The 16,461-nt window shown below is 42.1% G+C and overlaps 1 protein-coding gene across 1 annotated transcript in view; it reads left to right on the top strand.

The window, feature by feature from the left end:
- LOC110987735 (phospholipid-transporting ATPase ID-like) overlaps nt 1–16,436 on the top strand; it is a 44,146-nt gene extending 27,710 nt beyond the window's left edge. The window contains exons 14-28 of the mRNA XM_087136436.1: nt 105–194; nt 547–709; nt 1,181–1,260; nt 1,805–2,026; nt 2,452–2,549; nt 4,120–4,258; nt 4,916–5,056; nt 5,972–6,136; nt 7,283–7,469; nt 8,151–8,232; nt 8,698–8,839; nt 9,353–9,436; nt 9,561–9,702; nt 10,078–10,181; nt 11,211–16,436. Of these exons, the coding sequence (XP_086992562.1) occupies nt 105–194; nt 547–709; nt 1,181–1,260; nt 1,805–2,026; nt 2,452–2,549; nt 4,120–4,258; nt 4,916–5,056; nt 5,972–6,136; nt 7,283–7,469; nt 8,151–8,232; nt 8,698–8,839; nt 9,353–9,436; nt 9,561–9,702; nt 10,078–10,181; nt 11,211–11,756 (2,385 nt within the window). The 3' untranslated portion in view covers nt 11,757–16,436. The remainder of the gene's footprint in view (nt 1–104; nt 195–546; nt 710–1,180; nt 1,261–1,804; nt 2,027–2,451; nt 2,550–4,119; nt 4,259–4,915; nt 5,057–5,971; nt 6,137–7,282; nt 7,470–8,150; nt 8,233–8,697; nt 8,840–9,352; nt 9,437–9,560; nt 9,703–10,077; nt 10,182–11,210) is intronic.
- Nucleotides 16,437–16,461: the final 25 nt, after the last annotated feature.

Genomic DNA, 16,461 nt, shown 5'->3' with positions numbered 1-16,461 from the left:
GTAAATTTCAGTTCAGCTTGTTGTGTTAGGATGGATATCAAGCTCCTCAAAAAAAGTGCAAATTTTCGATTGCTCTGTGGTTTTTACCCGCTTACAAACCACAGAACATCATGACCTTCAACAAGGCGTCCATTGCTGGCAGGAAGTTTGGAGAGCTGAAGGATGAAAATGGTGACGTGATAGAGATCACTGACGTGAGTTACCTATCATTTTATGGAACTTCATTTGGGGCATATTACATGGTCATACTTACATGATGTAGCTGTATTCACTAGCTTGCCTGTGAATTATAAATGGCCTGTGATTTTAGTACCCTATGCATTTTGTATTGTTTAATTAATTAAAGTTAATTACTTCAAGTAAAACGTACCCAACTCCCTACCCTTACCTGACCTTTGACCACCGCCACATAACCTCTGACTTCTTCTTTATCGAACTTCCATTTATTATATGTACATAACCTCTTAACTTATTCTCTGGCTGTAAGTTAACATTGATGGCCTTTGCATATTAACCTCTGACCCTTTGCATTCCTTCCCCCTGCAGCAAACCCCCTTGGTTGATTTTTCCAAGAACAACATGTACGAGCCCAGCTTCAAGTTCTACGACAAGAGTCTTCCGAATGCCATCGATAAAGGGGACCGGCACTGCTGGCTCTTCTTCCGCCTCTTGTCCCTGTGCCACACTGTCATGCCGGAGATCATTGAGGGTAAGACCATCTTGCACCGTGGAACCCGGAATTGGAACGCATCTCATTTCTGAATTTTTTATCCATTTTCCAGAGCTGCTAACATTTTGCAAAATGTTTGAGTTCACCTCCACGTCTTTTATCCCATGTAAATTCATTCACTTGAGGGAGATTTGAATATATTTACGTGTGTTGGTGAAGAATGTTGCATTGAATGATATTTGATAGAGCAGAAAAAGGTAAGAAACATCTAGGGGAACTCTTGTAGTCTGATGACTTCTCAAATTTAATTGGAGTGTAGTTATATGAAAGCTGAATCTTTGTGATATTAAACAAAATTCTCATGATGGTCTCACATAGTTTCTCTAGCCTAAGAATTGAAAGGGGCAGATTATTTTACCTATTTCAAATCCTGGGCTTTGCTGTTTCGGATTTGGGTAAAAGTGTGAGATGGAAGCATCGTAGACATTGCATTTATTGATGGCCCTGCAGGCAAGCTGCAGTACCAGGCCCAGTCTCCCGACGAAGCTGCTCTGGTATCTGCTGCAAGAAACTTTGGATTTGTCTTCAAGGTAATAATTATTGCTGGATTTTTAAAAAGAATTTATCACGTCAACTGCAAAGTGGAGATATCTGAAAACTGGTTGTATGGAAATAACAAACCACCATGAAAACAACTTATTGGAGAGCTCATATGTATTTGGCATTGCCTTTGTAAGAGTGAGTCACAAATGCACCAGATCTCGCGAAACGAGCCCAGGACCATGTTGCCATTTATTTTGTTTTAGGAAGAGTAAACTTAGCTTTTTGATCTGATGTATTAAATGGACATTAGACGAGTGAAAAAAATGTTTATTTGCATCATTCAAGATTTTTTAAAGGCCTTTTTACTTGAAAGAGGCTTTGGCTCTGGTGACTCATTTTAGTTAGTTGATCACAATTATTCAGAATCAATTTATGCTGCCTGTGTCAAGTGGTAAGTCAGATCTCTTTACCGTAGCTCTATTGTGTGGCCTGGTAGGCCAAGTTTACCTAAAGTCAAATTCAAAGTCATAGTTGGAGTCACAAGTTAGAAAGGTCACTCTCTGTAGCACTATTTTTTTTTTTAATCAACAGTCGAGGACACCCACCACCATCACGCTTGAGGTACAAGGCGAGGTGGACAAGTACGAGCTGCTGCACATTCTGGACTTCAACAATGTCCGGAAGCGAATGTCAGTGGTGGTCCGGCAGGGTCGCAAGATCCGCCTTTACTGCAAAGGGGCGGATAACGTCATCCTGGCGCGGCTTGGAGAAGGCAACGAGCAGCTGGTGGACATCACCAACCAGCACTTGCGGGTGAGCAAAGAAGTCATTTTCAATAGTATAGCTGTGAAAAGCCATTGTTTTTGTTCGGATTTTTCTCTTGTACTTCTTTTTCCTCTTCTACTCAGCCAGTGTATGTATGAAGTAATAGTTTTTGTCCCGCATGCATCTTGCCTTGATTTACACAGACCTTTGTATTTTTACTTCTCATTATAGGAAGTGATACAGTTTAGTATTATTATCATTTTAAGCTTTAGTTTTGGTTTTATATGTACTGTTTTTCTCTCGAGCGTGTAACCATGTTGGGACAAACTGTTTTGGCCTCATCAGTTCCTATTCAAGTGCACAATAATGTTGACCAAAGAGTACATGTAGTTTTAGACCATTCCTTTCCACAGAGAATCATTTCATGCATTAATCATTGGGACTTGGGCTTTTAATGTCCTCTAACACTGCAGGACTTTGCTGGGGAAGGTCTGAGGACACTCTGCCTGGCCATGAAAGATGTCGACGAAGCGTACTACCAGGAATGGAAGAGAAAGCATCATGCTGCTGCGTGAGTACAAGCAATAGAGTACAGCCAATGATTTTCCGTTTCCGTTTTGCAAAATCCTGAATTTCGCTTCAGAAATCAAATTCCGTTTCATACCTTAGTAAGCATAAAAAGGAGATCAAGTTACAAACTGTGCATGCAAACCGTTTGCCCAACCTTACTCCCCTTCCCAAAAAAAGAAAAGAAACAAATACCCTGTTTGGAAATACTCTGCAATATTATCAACATTTTTTACCAATTTTCTGTGTTGAAACTTAAAAGAAAATCTACTCAATAATTACACCCCATCCCCTCGATTTCTCACCAGCAAGATCATCATAAACTTACTACAGTTAATCAACGGACAATTCATATATCACTCCTCGTGTGCAAAATCAAATTACATTTAATACATGTACAGTGCAGTCATAGAGTTGGTCCTGCATGCAACAGCCGTTGGACAACGAACCGCCATTTTTATTTGACAGTGGTGTGTCAAAATTCGGAAAGTTAACATCAAATCTGGGCCTTAAAATGCATGTTCGTGAGTGAAACCTTTGCTCTTCATCGAATACTTCCAAGGGCCTATTCAACTATGGTACACCAAGTTCACTAGGTTTCATTTAATTCAAGAAAAATGTAATTTGTCTTCCATTTTGCTGCCATGGTTTGATCGTTTGATCGCAGTACTAGCCTCGTCTCAAGGCATTTATGCCCACTCACAGACTGAATTCCCCATGTACATGTATGTGCAATAAGCATACGTGTGAGTATGAACCTGTTTGCGCCTTGATTTCATTGCTAGTGTGGTGCACATGTGAGCGGCTGTGTGCACCGCACCACTGCTGACCATGCTGTGCCGCCCACCGCATCACGTGTGGGGCTCACGCACGCTATAGCGTGTTCATGTACGTACACATGTATTTCAAGTATTGGCATTGGCCGACCTAGCCATAATTATGCTGGAGGGATGCAATTTAGCATGTTTCCAGCATAAGTCGTTCATTTAATACAAGCATTTTATAAGAGTCGGGTAGGCCTTTATTTTTAGTACTGTGTGGAAAATTTTCTTTACTTTTTAAGCCGTGCTTACTGGGGAATTTTGCAAATTCCGTTTCAAGCAGTGGATTCCATTTCAAAGTGTTGATTCCGCAAATTCCATCCGTTTTCTGCCACCGCGAAATATCATTGGCTCTAATAGAGTTGTTGAAGTGCGTGACTTGCAGTTAGATAGTCAAGAGATTCACATACTGACATTTAGGAAATTTAACTCCTGTGGAATGCACAGCTGGACAAAACATCTTATTTTCTGGCAGTGTGCAGGTGACCATAGAAACTGCTTTTAAGGACCCAGAAGAATGAGTACTTTTTTGGTTTTTTTTAAATTGTTATAGTCCTTTTTCAATTCTGTCAAAGATGAAATCACTGCATAGTCCTAATTTTTCAACTAATGGCCAGTTCAAGGATTGATTTGGAACAAATCGTCACACTAGTCATCCGGTTGACTACTGCTCCTGAATATGCATGCAGTATCCTTGTGGTGCCTTATTGGTGAGCTTGTTTCTCATACATATTCATGCTGTGCCGTTTGCAGCACCTCATTGGATGACCGCGAAGCCAAGTTAGATGAACTGTATGAGGAAATAGAGACCAACTTGACCTTGTTGGGAGCCACGGCCATTGAAGACAAGCTGCAAGACGGAGTGCCCACTGCCATTGAGAACCTCCATAAGGTGAAGAAAGGCCAACCTTTAACTGCACCTACAGCTTAGAGACATTTGACGTTTGATAGAGGGCTCAAGGAGGGAGGCCTTGCAGTGGTTTTATGCCAGTCTCTAAAATTGTCAAGTTTCTTAATTGACAGTGAAATAGCTGCTTCTAAACATGGCAAGAAGTAATGTGGATATTATCAAATAGAGACAAGCATGCAACTTTTCCTGGGATCAGCTGATTTCCTCGTTTTTCACTTCACACTCATGCCATTGAAAATTGAAAAACACTGTGAGAGTGTTGTGAAGATTGGAATTTCCTCGTTTTTTCAAAATCCAAGTTGCATGCCTGTCTAAAAGAAATGAAACTGGAAAGATGCTCTATTATTTTCAGTCAGTTCAGAGGTATATTTGCCATTTTCTCTATTTTTCTCTATTTTTGTAGGTTCTTGGTGAACATCATTAAAAAGTGTACCACAGTTTCAAACCTGAGACTAGATGGACAATGCAAGTTTATTTACAAATGTACTCATCATGATGAAAAACATGCCCCCACTTTGATATCTCCATAGTTTCACTAAACAGTAGGCAGCAGCACACAGTGCTTTCAACAAATATGATTTTTCAAAAAATTAGTTTTGAGGGAATTTCATCTGGTCTTTGTTTTGGTCTTTTGTTCAGGCTAACATCAAGTTGTGGGTGCTGACAGGCGACAAGCAAGAGACGGCCATCAACATCGGCTATTCCTGCAAGCTGCTGACCGATGAAATGAATGAAATGTTCATTGTCAACGCCACCGAGAAAGACTTGGCCGAGCAAGAGGTGAAAAGCAAACCACTAGGAAGAGATTGAAACTTGTAATGCAGTGTCTCACATTGTCTTACCGTCTCGCAGCCCTTCCCCAGTATTTTCTGGAAGATCAGAGCTCACCAGCTGAGACACATGCTACAAATTAAGTTGAAATTGGAGGATACAGGGACTGTTAGGGTTAATAGGTAGGGAAGACTTCTTTCAATAGCCTGATCATACATGATGAACCAGGTCAGTATTTCAACAACATATGCTCAAAATAAAGCATGTCGTAGAGCATTTAAGAACACTAAAAGGCAGTCTTGATACTTGAGGGATGAAGGAAAATGTTGTGCAAATGGAAAGAACTGGATAAATGCCGACCTTCCTGTTGTCTTGATGTAACCACAGAATGAGAGTTCATGTACATATGCTCCTACTCACCCATAGGCTGTATCCTGCCCATCGCTCTCGTGTGTGTCACCAGTGTTAGCGTGAGTAACACACTCAAACATGGCCATCAATACGCACACGAGGTTGGACCTATCAGAGGGGGGGTCATATGCCGAGCCATGCACTGACCACTTTCAGACTGGAATGATGTCATGTGCTTTGTTCTTGAATGACCTTGCTCTTTAATATCCATTACCGGACTGGCTCAATTGAAGGCATTTCTGCTTGAAGCCCTCCTGATTCCTCAAAACACCACCATACAAACAGAACATTCTTGCACTTTAAAATTCAAGGGTGCTTTGCAGAGTACGATCAGTTGGTCTTTACCTTTCTCCACCCTTTAGAGTTATCCAAACCTTCTGATAGATTTTGACAGATTTGGGAGAATTAGAGTAATTGTAAACTTAATCCATGGGGTTTTAAATTTTTTGTATGAACTTAGAGCGGAAGTGTTGCTCTTTCATGTCAAGATGCTTTCATTTTCTGTACCTGTAGATTAAGAATTGCCTGGAGAAGATCCGAGATGTGATGGGTATCAAGGACAAGCAGGAACTCCAGGATGCCGCTGGGGACGGGGATGACATATCCTACCACAGCAAAGACGAGGATGAACTGAACGACGTCTACAGCTTTGCCTTAGTCATCACCGGAGCTGCCCTGGTACGGTTTGAACCAGCGACATCAGAACTTGTAGCGCTTGGCTTTTCACGATGACAATTCCTCTCATAATTACTGGATTTGAGGAGAGTCCTGTTTTTTTAAGGTTTCCAGGGCAGTGAGCACCCTACACAAATGTTTGCATGCGATCTGGCGCCCTGGTCATATTTGTCAAATCCCAGTTATGTAAACCCCCTTTTTCAGATCTGGTTGGCTTTTAAAGCACTTGTTGTTTTTTGATTTGTTGATCTTCACTTGCTTTATAGTTTGTAATGATCACCCCTGACATTTTAGTGAGCATTTTCAAGAAGACTCCCAAGCCCTGTGTGGCCCCAGTTTCAGAACAAAAATACTGCAGAACTAAGCGTTCAATGTTCACAAACTAGACTAGTTAGGTTTGAAGTTCAAAGTCTTGTCTATTCATCCCCAAGATCCTTAGTTACTACCATTGAAGTCAGTAGATTTTTAGAATTATATGGCTGTACACTTCAACTTGTACTTATCTTTGTATCTCTCGGCTTGTGTTATTAAAAAAACCTCTAGAATGTTTCCCCCATTAAGGCATCAACTGAGGATATTCAGCTTAGCATTGAAAAATTCACACGCTGGTTGTCGTGTAATAATGTGGACAGTGCTGTTAAACATGACGCTGTCAATTTCTTGTCATTAAGCTAAGTTCTTCCACAGATTGTTGCTAATTCATTTTACCTGCACTTTTGGACTAAATGTGAAGCTTTCTTCTGTTCTATACACTTTTCAAGCATACTGTTTAAAATTTGGCTCAGCGAATTATCCTGTCTTAACTCTTTTCTCTCCATCTTTAAAAAAGAAGTTAGGATTATCCAAATTGTTTTTAGATCTAGTGTTAAGATTTGAAGGTTTTCATGGTGAAAGAACTACATGAGTAAAACGATTGCAGTTACGCCATGGATCAACCATGGTTAACCACACATACTCAAGAAAGAGACTGGTCCATGGTGTAACCGCAATCGTTTTACTCAGATAGATCTAGTGTGGTGCTTTGGAACCCTACAAAGAAAACAATTGCAGTGATCTTTAGGAACCTTTGAGTTTCGTGTTGTGCCTGGTCTTCAGCATCTTTCGCTTTAGAGGCAATCTGCAGTCCATATTTTTCTACTCCCCTCTAAGGCATTTGCGCTGGGCAGCAAAGATATTGAACAGGTATTCCTTGAGGCTGCCTGCTACTGCAAGACGGTCATCTGCTGCCGCGTCACTCCGTTGCAGAAGGCCCAGGTGGTTGACTTGGTCAAGCGGTACAAGAAGGCAGTCACACTGGCCATTGGAGATGGAGCCAATGACGTCAGTATGATCAAAAGTAAGCCCCACAACGTCTCTGTATTTGTGTTGGAAACCTTGCCGAATGTTGTTTGAAAAAAAAAAAGAAATCCGTCGTTGGAAACCAATGTCATATTCTGCAAACCTCACTCCCTCAAGATATAAATACCATCAAGACAACAATTTAAAAATTAGAAAAAAAAATTGTGGACCAGACCTGTCGTAGTCCATCAGAATTATCCCAAACCACCAAGTTGTTTTTTCTCTCAGGTTTTGGGAGTATAGAGTACCGAAGTGAATACGTCATGGGCAAAATTAGTGGGTAAAAGGCATAAGCGCGAGAACTAGCGTGTGAACCAACATGCGCACGTACTCCATTCGTTTGCACTGCACTTTCTGGTTCACAGTGACGTCACACTCCGGTACTCTATAGGGGTAATTAATTTTTGTGGAATCGGATGTGCAGCCTTTGATAAGTATTTCTTGTAGCGGGAAGTAGATTTTATGCATGCTGTGGTGGAGAGGCAGCTGTGTGCTATTTCCAGTTGAAATGAATCAGGAAACAGTTACTTGATGTGGGATCAGGTTTTGAAATCAAGTTTGAAGTTTGAATGTCTGTTGAATTCAATGTCTTTTAATGATTGTTGTATTCTTATCTTTGACACGCCCTTCTGTGATTTATTTTGATTTTGTTTTATATGTATATCTGTTTTCCTTCCAGCTGCACACATTGGAGTTGGCATCAGCGGCCAGGAAGGGATGCAAGCTGTGCTTTCCAGTGACTTCAGCTTTGCTCAGTTCAGATATCCATTTTCTCATGAATTCTTATGAGCTTTTTGCTTGTCTGTGCATGTATGTGTTGGTCTTTTGCTACGAGACATTTGCCTAATAACCCAGGTGTCTGATACACTGTGGTTTACTTTGGGGGATGAAACTTTAATTCTTTTTCAAGTGCCATGGCACTGTACCCTTTGTAGCCTGAAGAAGCCAAGATGGAAAATGCAAACAAGAAATTTTCAGTTTTAGAAGTGGAAGAAAAACTCAAGACCGATTTCCAGGGAAAGAGTAAAACATAAAGCCAAGCAGCAACTGGAAACCTAGTCCACAGGTTGGCCTGTGCAAATATGCTTTGCTTGGGCATTTGCCCAAGGGATTTGTTTTTCAAGCGCTGGGCTTCTTGAAAGGCATTACTTTGAAATCAGCGATGAAGTATTGGGATGAGTAAGTTTTCTCTTGATATGAAGATTGACTCCTTAACGACCACGCACGTACCTGGAGCGGCTGCTTTTGGTACATGGCCGCTGGTCCTACTACCGAATGAGCAAGTTCCTCTCCTACTTCTTCTACAAGAACTTTGCCCAGACGGTGGGCCACTTCTGGTTTGCCTTCTTCTGCGGGTTTTCTGCCATGGTGAGTCTGCGTCAGATTTCATTGCATGAAACGGGGATCTCCGGGCTTTGAAAGGAGAATCGATCCGTTGGCATCTCTTGCTGCATTTTCAGAGTTGATGTCTTCTGACAAATCTGCATCCAAGTGTGCAGATAGACTTGGAAGGGGCTTTGAGGGGACAACTGTTTGTGGCTGAGGATTTTTTTAAAGACCTAATATTTCAAAAATTTGGGAATTTTTTTCCTCAATTCCAGAACTGTTTTAATCCTAACCCCCTACCCCGATAGTGTTGCCATCCTCTGACCCCAATGACCTCCAGCAGCTATAATGTGTGAATCATGCCGAGACCCAGCGTACAAGAGCAAGAGCAGTTGGATCCTTTTGGGTTCGGCGTGGTTAGGGTCGAAATTGACACAACTTGAAGAAATTCCAGTGAAATGTTGTCTCTTTGTTCCGGAGGGCAGTGAGCAGGAACGTGTACGTGAAAGCCACGATCAAGTGTTTTTTACCCCATGTCTCTTGTTCTTCTTGCAGACTCTATATGATGAATGGTACATCAGTGCGTACAACATCATCTTCACCTCATTGCCTGTGATAGCCCTGGGCATATTTGACCAGGTATAGTGCAACCATACTAAACATTTCTCTGACACCGATCCATTACCTCGCCCTCCGCATCCTTTAACTCCAAAGGAAAATTTGGATAAGTTGAAAGTGTCTTCTTGGCCGATTTGTCTCTCAGGATGTCAGCGACAAGAAGAGCATCGAATACCCGGAGCTGTACAAGCCAGGACAGAAGAGCCTGTTCTTCAACTACGTGGTCTTCGCCAAGAGTCTGCTGCAGGGCACCGTCACCTCGCTGGTCCTCTTCTTCATCACCTACGGTAATTGAAAGAACGCCCCCACGCCCAATCCGTCAGACCCCCTCTCTCTCTGACTCCACTTTGACGGTATCGTTGGGGATTCAGGTTGTCATTGTGGTTCGTTCCTTGTCTTTCGTCCTGCAGCTCGGCTTTGAATCTGGTGCAGTCCACGTGAGCGTTGGGTTTCAGCCCCTACCTAATGCTGTGGGTTTTAGCCCGAATATTCTTCCGAGATTTGTTTCCTTTCTCTAGAACTGTAACAGTTTTTTATTGTGTTCTCTGTACTCCAGAAGGAAGGGGGGTGTGGGGGTGTGTGTGTCGCTGTTCACATATTGGATACTCCATGCAAGTCAGTTACTGCTTTCACAATTGTTACAAATGCTTTGTCTACTCCAGGTGCCTTGAACGGTGACCTGTTTCCAGACGCTATACCGGCACATTCCCAGGCTCTGTTCGGTTGCATTATAGCGACCATGGTGGTCGTTGTGGTCAACTTAAAGGTTGGTAACAGACCTTCTTGCATAACTTCTTGTACTTATTAGCTTTTTCTGCTGGTTTGTGTAGTGTTAAGCAGGTGTTAGATTCCAACTTGTGAGTTCAGTGATTCCAGGGTGACTCGATGTTTTAATGTTGGTATAATGATGAGGAGCTGAGACCTCTTTAGGATATTCTGAATACCTGCGATTGGACTGCATGGCCCTTTGACTGTAGTGGGGGTCTGTCCGTCCCAAGTTTTTGGAAGTCCCTGTAAATCCATCACAAGCCACGCAGTCTCTAGCCAAGTCAAAGGCTATTCAAGTGAACTGTGACAAAAGCAGTTTGCTTTTGTCGTTGGTCATCTTGTTACTGGTCTTCCAATTGGACTTGGGAAAGGACTTGTGACTGAGCATGTGAAAGGACTTGTGGAGGGACTTTGGACCGTCTTGACTGCAGCCCTTATAGCCTCGTCCTCATTTCAGAGACCTGAGCAGATATTTCAGAGCAGAATCATGCACCAAGCAAAAAGAAGCTGAGAATTGGTTAAATGAGATATACATTGTATGACATCTTTGTGGTAACCTGTTTTTGCTAAGCAATCATTTTCCTCGCCTAGCGACTTCCTATCCTAATGACTACCGAGTAGTTCTGTGAAATTGACTCCTAGGCCTTTTGTTTTCATGAGGAATGGCACCTTGATAGGAGTACAGGTGTAGCTAACTTTTTGTCGGAGAGTTCACCAGGCAGTGCATGAAGTTAGTGTCACAACTAGGGACAATTTTGACTCGTGTTTGTGTATCAGGGGAAGGAAAAAAAATGGTGCTGGGTGCCCTGGTGTAATAAGAATTTCCAAAGACTGTGTCCAGTGTCAGTCAGCATGGTTACTAGTTGAGGTGTCTAGGTCTCCATGCTAGAAGCCCGTCGAGATGACCATGCGCTGTGCACAGGAGTCTTATCTTCACTTCAGGTACCAAGAAATGTGTGACGTGCACATGCTGCACTGGGCTGAACATGTTTTGTTACTTTTCCCTCCCCCCCGTTTCTTGTCACAGATTGCTCTAGACACAGCCTACTGGAACATCATCACCCATATTGTCATCTGGGGCAGCATCGTCTTCTACCTGATCTTCATCTTCATGTTCTACAGCCTCCCTTTCTATGCCACCTTCAGTGCCGTCTTCACCTACGTAGGGGTGCCAGTGATGATGTTCCGCCTGCCGTCCTTCTACTTCTCCCTCATCCTGGTCTGCACCATCCTGCTGCTGCCGCTGATGGGCAAGCGGGCAGTGCAGGCCGACGTCCAGCCCATGCTGGTTGACAAGGTGCGGCTGGAGCAGCGCCGGGAACAGCAGGAGCTCAAGAAGGCCCGCAAGAAGTCGCTGGCGCTGCGGGGGTTCCGAACCCGGGGCTCGGTCAGGGACAGCATGCGGTCCTCAGCGGGCCTGCAGCATGGCGGCAGCAGTCTGCGGCGCCCGGCCAGCACCCGCTCCGGCTATGCCTTCAGCCACCAGGAGGGTTTCGGAGAGATCATCCAGAAGGGGGTGAACATGAGAGACATCAAGGAGGAGGAGCAGGAAACGGAGGCCAAAGTTTGCTAGGAAATGTCTGCAGCTCCGGGGCAACCACTGTCCCCTTGGTCTTTAATACAAAGGTCCTGGAGGTCAGGGATGAATCACCTTGAGCTTCCTGGTAGTAGAACATACTATAAACTTCAAGTTTATAGTTTATTAAGTGTAAACCTTAATCTTTAAACCAACACACCTATCCTCATTCATATCTTTGTGCCTCGTACCATCTGTCTTAGACGTAGAAATATTGCTAGTGTAAAACCAGGCATTCCTGAAAACGATGAATCAGGAGCAAATTTCTGGACTAACTATCTGTACAAGAAACAGTTGTAAAGGCTTCTATTTGTTCGAGAGAGTTACTGTGTACATTATTCATTCCCCAGAATCCCAGCATTCGTTTGTGCTGTGTCAGTATTTCTATGAAACTGGTGGAGGTGAGCTTGCATCTTTAGAACTGACAGAAAAAGGTTCATCTTACACGTTCAGAGAAATGAAGATAACTGAATGTACAGAGTCATTTTTTACATCTTTTTGTGGCTTCTTTGTTGTACTGAAGGCATGGTTTTGCACATTGAGTGCATTACGTGCTGTGTTGTGGGCATCGGCTACTTTTCTTTACCAAGAATTTGTGGATGCTATTTATGAACAAATTGTTATAATTTGGGGTTTTTTTTGCACTTATGTGAGAAATTTATATTTTTCAGACTTCCTCTTTACATGTATCTACGAAAATCAGGATGTATATGTTTTAAGTTGTAGTTTCTGGACATTTGTTAACCACTCGCTGCCAGGGTGTTTCATGGCTGGGGTGCTCGAAGTCGGAACTTTCTTTCCCAAAAGACAGAGCTTGCCAATCAAGGTTCATGTGCTGTCAGCGCTGAGTGATGGCATTATTGGAGGTAGTCCGTCATTCTTTTGAAACAGTACTATTATTTGTCGTTGCCAGCGCAGCGGATTATCAGCGAGGACAAAAGCGCTCCAGTGATGAGCTATACAATACAGCTGCACGCTTGTGGAATCTGGCCGCATCGGCACCGACAATACTGCTGCACAGCATTCATTGAGCCGGTGTGCCTGATGAATGGCCTGGTTCACCCTCACGGCCAATGCGCTACTTTATCGTCAATCGCTCTACATAGCAACACTGCCATCCAGCATAGCAATGCACTGGGCCAATTCCTGGAACAAAGAGGAAATTATGCGACACCGCACAATGGGGGCTCTTTAATGGGTGGCAGGTGTGGCTGCAACACTCATGCGTCAGTGGAGGTTGCCCGTCAGATGGCCAGAAGACAGTCACTCGTTTGGATGTACGCGTCCAGCAAATGAAGATAATAATTTTTAAAGAATTTTGGAACATTGGAAAAAAATGAAAAAGTGCCCGGCGGCAGGTGACGCTTGCTGCTACCGGTCACTCCACCCAGAATGAAGTGGTAATGCTTGTTTCAAAGTCTAACAATTCCAGTGTGTAAATTTTTGCTTGTATTGTTAGGAATGCTGTTGATAAGAGCTTGATAGGCTTTAAGACTCACTTCTCAGATTCAACACGTCATTCAACAGTTGGTTTTTACACCTTTGGGAGTCGCACCGTGGTTTACACGCTCAAATTGAAGTAAAGATTCATCAAGGACTTGTCAGCAGTCACCTTGTACAATTTATTATTCAGTAACATTTTCATGTACAGTGTTGGCAAGCGAGACGTGCTTGCATTTGGGGGAAAGGCTTTTCTTTTTTTTTAACTCCCTAAGGTTTTTCATAAAAAATTGTATGCATTGGTATTTTTCAGGTGATAAAGCTAAAATGCCCTATATCAGTCAGAAATGTGAAACGTTCATTCTTGGGTTTGAGGGAAATATTTACATGTACTTCAGGTATCCATGCTGGTGAGGGCTAACCGTACAGTTTTAATGAAAAGTTTTTTTTTCACCCAGAAGTTTTCACTCCTCTTTCAAATGAAAGATTGAAGACTGTTGGGGTTAGTAGAGCCTGAATTTATTTAGATTTTTGGAAGTGAGAAGTAAAATTTTGGCAGGATATTTCTCTTTCAGGTCAGGTAAGTTTTCAGTTTTTATAAATTACATGCTAGCAAATATTTTACAAAGACCTTTTTCTGAGGTGATATTTTTATGAAGTAAACAAACGGAAAAAAATTAGAAATTCTAAAATTGTTGGATTTTTTTCCCCTAAAGGTTGTAACATGTCTAAGGGTTTATATAACTCAGACCGGCCAGCCGACCCCGGCAAGCTCGGTGGTTGAGTGGTTAAGACGTCTGCACTAGTAAGCAGGAGGTAGTGGGTTCGAGTCCCACCTGAGTAAGCTTGTGAATTTTTCACAAGTTCTCGGACAATCACTGAGCATACAGTGTTTATCAATATATGTTGGGTAAGGGCAAAACCCGTTGTATAAATTAACATCTCCCCAACGCAAAAATACATCTTGAAAATGTCTAAGGGTTCCTGCTGTACGCCACCAGGGGTCAACTTTAACTAATCACGTGGAAGCAAAGGTTGATTACGTCAACCTTTCATTTCTTTATTACTTAATGAAATTTGGTATATTAGCAATTAATTTTTACATATTTTGAAATTGTATATATTTTGTTCTCAATGGAAAGAGTAGTGTGATTTTCTATTAGGTAGAGCACCATTATTGATTGACCTTTTAACAAAAAAGGTTTTGGGATTGGGGCTTTCATGTGCGTACTGAAGCATTTTAAATGTTTTTGCCACAATTTTCAGCTCAGGAGATACACAGTTGACTTGGGACAGAATGACATTGCACTGTGTTTGCAGCATTCCATGTTCAGAGTTACCGTAGGTTGGGACAGGGATGTCAACAGGTAGCATCTCCCTGGCTCAGTGCTGTGAAAAGTCTAGGACGTATATAGCCTAGCAATCTGTTTGCAAGCGAACGCAGGACATTGCAGCGACCAACGTGTGACGTCATTAAGTCTGTTTCGGAGGACCTGAGTGTAGGGGTCCACAGCTGACTGAAAGAGCTCAAAGTAGATTTGGGGCAGTGTGGCGGTAGCGTTGAAGATCAGATTAGGTGGTTGAATCTTGTGGGTCCTGAGACCGTCTCCGCCACACTTCGGCAAGGAACATTGCTAAGGGAGTCTTTTCTCTTTTGTACTCGTTCCATGCTCATCCTATTGGATGCATTGCTGAGGCAACAAGAGCCAAAGGAGGATTTTTCCATTGCATCCAGGCTTCGTCTCCATTTTGGTTTTCATCTCAGTTTTTGCAGTGACCTTTAAACCCCTCGCGCGGCACGGGGGTTACCTTTCACCAGGGCTCTATGTAAACTTTTGCCTCTTGACAATGCTTGAGTTTACATCTGTCCATGTGACACCCGTCGGAAACTCATGTACCAAACATTTGCCTTGTGTCAGCTTAATAGAGGTTTCCGAAACTGCCTCATGGTTGAGAAATGAAACTGTGCTTAGCTTAAACTCAGGTGTGCTAAATTCATAAACTGTCATCCGAAGTGACGAACACAGCTTAGATGGGAAAAACTCCCAGGACTGGCCCCTCAGACCTTACTATTGAATGCCAGCACCCCCAGGCAGGTGTGCATAGAACTTTAAGCATCATACTGTTTGTGGAAACGAACTAATGTATTTTAAGTATAACTGATTCTAAAGTTAAAATGGAATTTTTTTTCCTGTAATTGTAAGAAATAGATTGGTTAACTTTAACTGTTTTGTAAGAGAACTTGTACAAGATAAAAAAAACACCTTTTAAATTAGGCCATTTTTTGGGCAAATGAATTTTAAAGGAGTTGTTACTTGTGTATGTATGTGGAGGGGTGTGTGCTTCCAACATATTAAAAAAAAATGATAATGTACATTAAAGAGTATCTACCTGGAGAAAAAAAAAGTAAAATCTATTGTGATTAAAGTTGTGGATGTCGGAATTTGTGCCCAAATATCAGGTGTTATACTCCACCAAACATTTGGGGCACAGGATTTTCTTGTTGCATTATACATGTATGTGCGTTTGTATATCGGAACATTATGGCATTGATTCATTGTGTGAATGCTCCTGAAATAGTGTTTATCCATTTCTCCTGATTCTTGTAAGAATCCTATGTTGCATTTTTCACTTTAATTTTAAAAAGCCTAATTTCACCTTTTTTTTACTTTATGGGGAGGTTTAATGGAAACGTTTGAAAGGTTTTCAAATTTGAGTGAAGTAGCTTTTTTGCATGGATTACTATTCAAGAGTTTTTCTTTTTTGGTCTTAACCCATTATGGTGAAGCATTTTGCCGTGAAGTAATAATTGAGGTCTCGGTGGTGAACACTGTAGCAGAAACATTGGTGCAGTTTCCTCTATGCACTTTTACAAAGGTCCACTTCATGAAAGAAGGACTTGTGGTGTTTGTCAGTCAAATACAGTTTGTACATCACGTCAGTGTCTGGGGTTTCAGTTGGCAATTCTATTTTCATATGCATATTCTGGTAATGTACAAACCGAAACCGAAGACCATAGTGTGTACTTGTACTATTTTTCTATCTAAACCTCTGTTGGTGAAGTGTGTGGCAAGTCCATTTTTGTCCTGAAATAATAACTTTGTCGTCAGCTACATGTAAGTTTAATTTGGGTTAAATTCTGAAAACAATAGTTGACGTTAAAGTCGTGTATACGTAGTTTTGGTGTAATGGTGATATACGGAAAAGGTAGATTAAATCAATCACTGGAGTAATGTTTGTGTGTGCATTGTGAACTGTTGAT

This window comes from Acanthaster planci, linkage group LG05 (genome assembly GCF_054643075.1).
Source record: "Acanthaster planci isolate LZ-2023a linkage group LG05, COTS_SCS, whole genome shotgun sequence".
Classification (NCBI taxonomy): Eukaryota; Metazoa; Echinodermata; class Asteroidea; order Valvatida; family Acanthasteridae; genus Acanthaster; species Acanthaster planci.
This window is presented reverse-complemented; position numbering and strand designations above follow the sequence as displayed.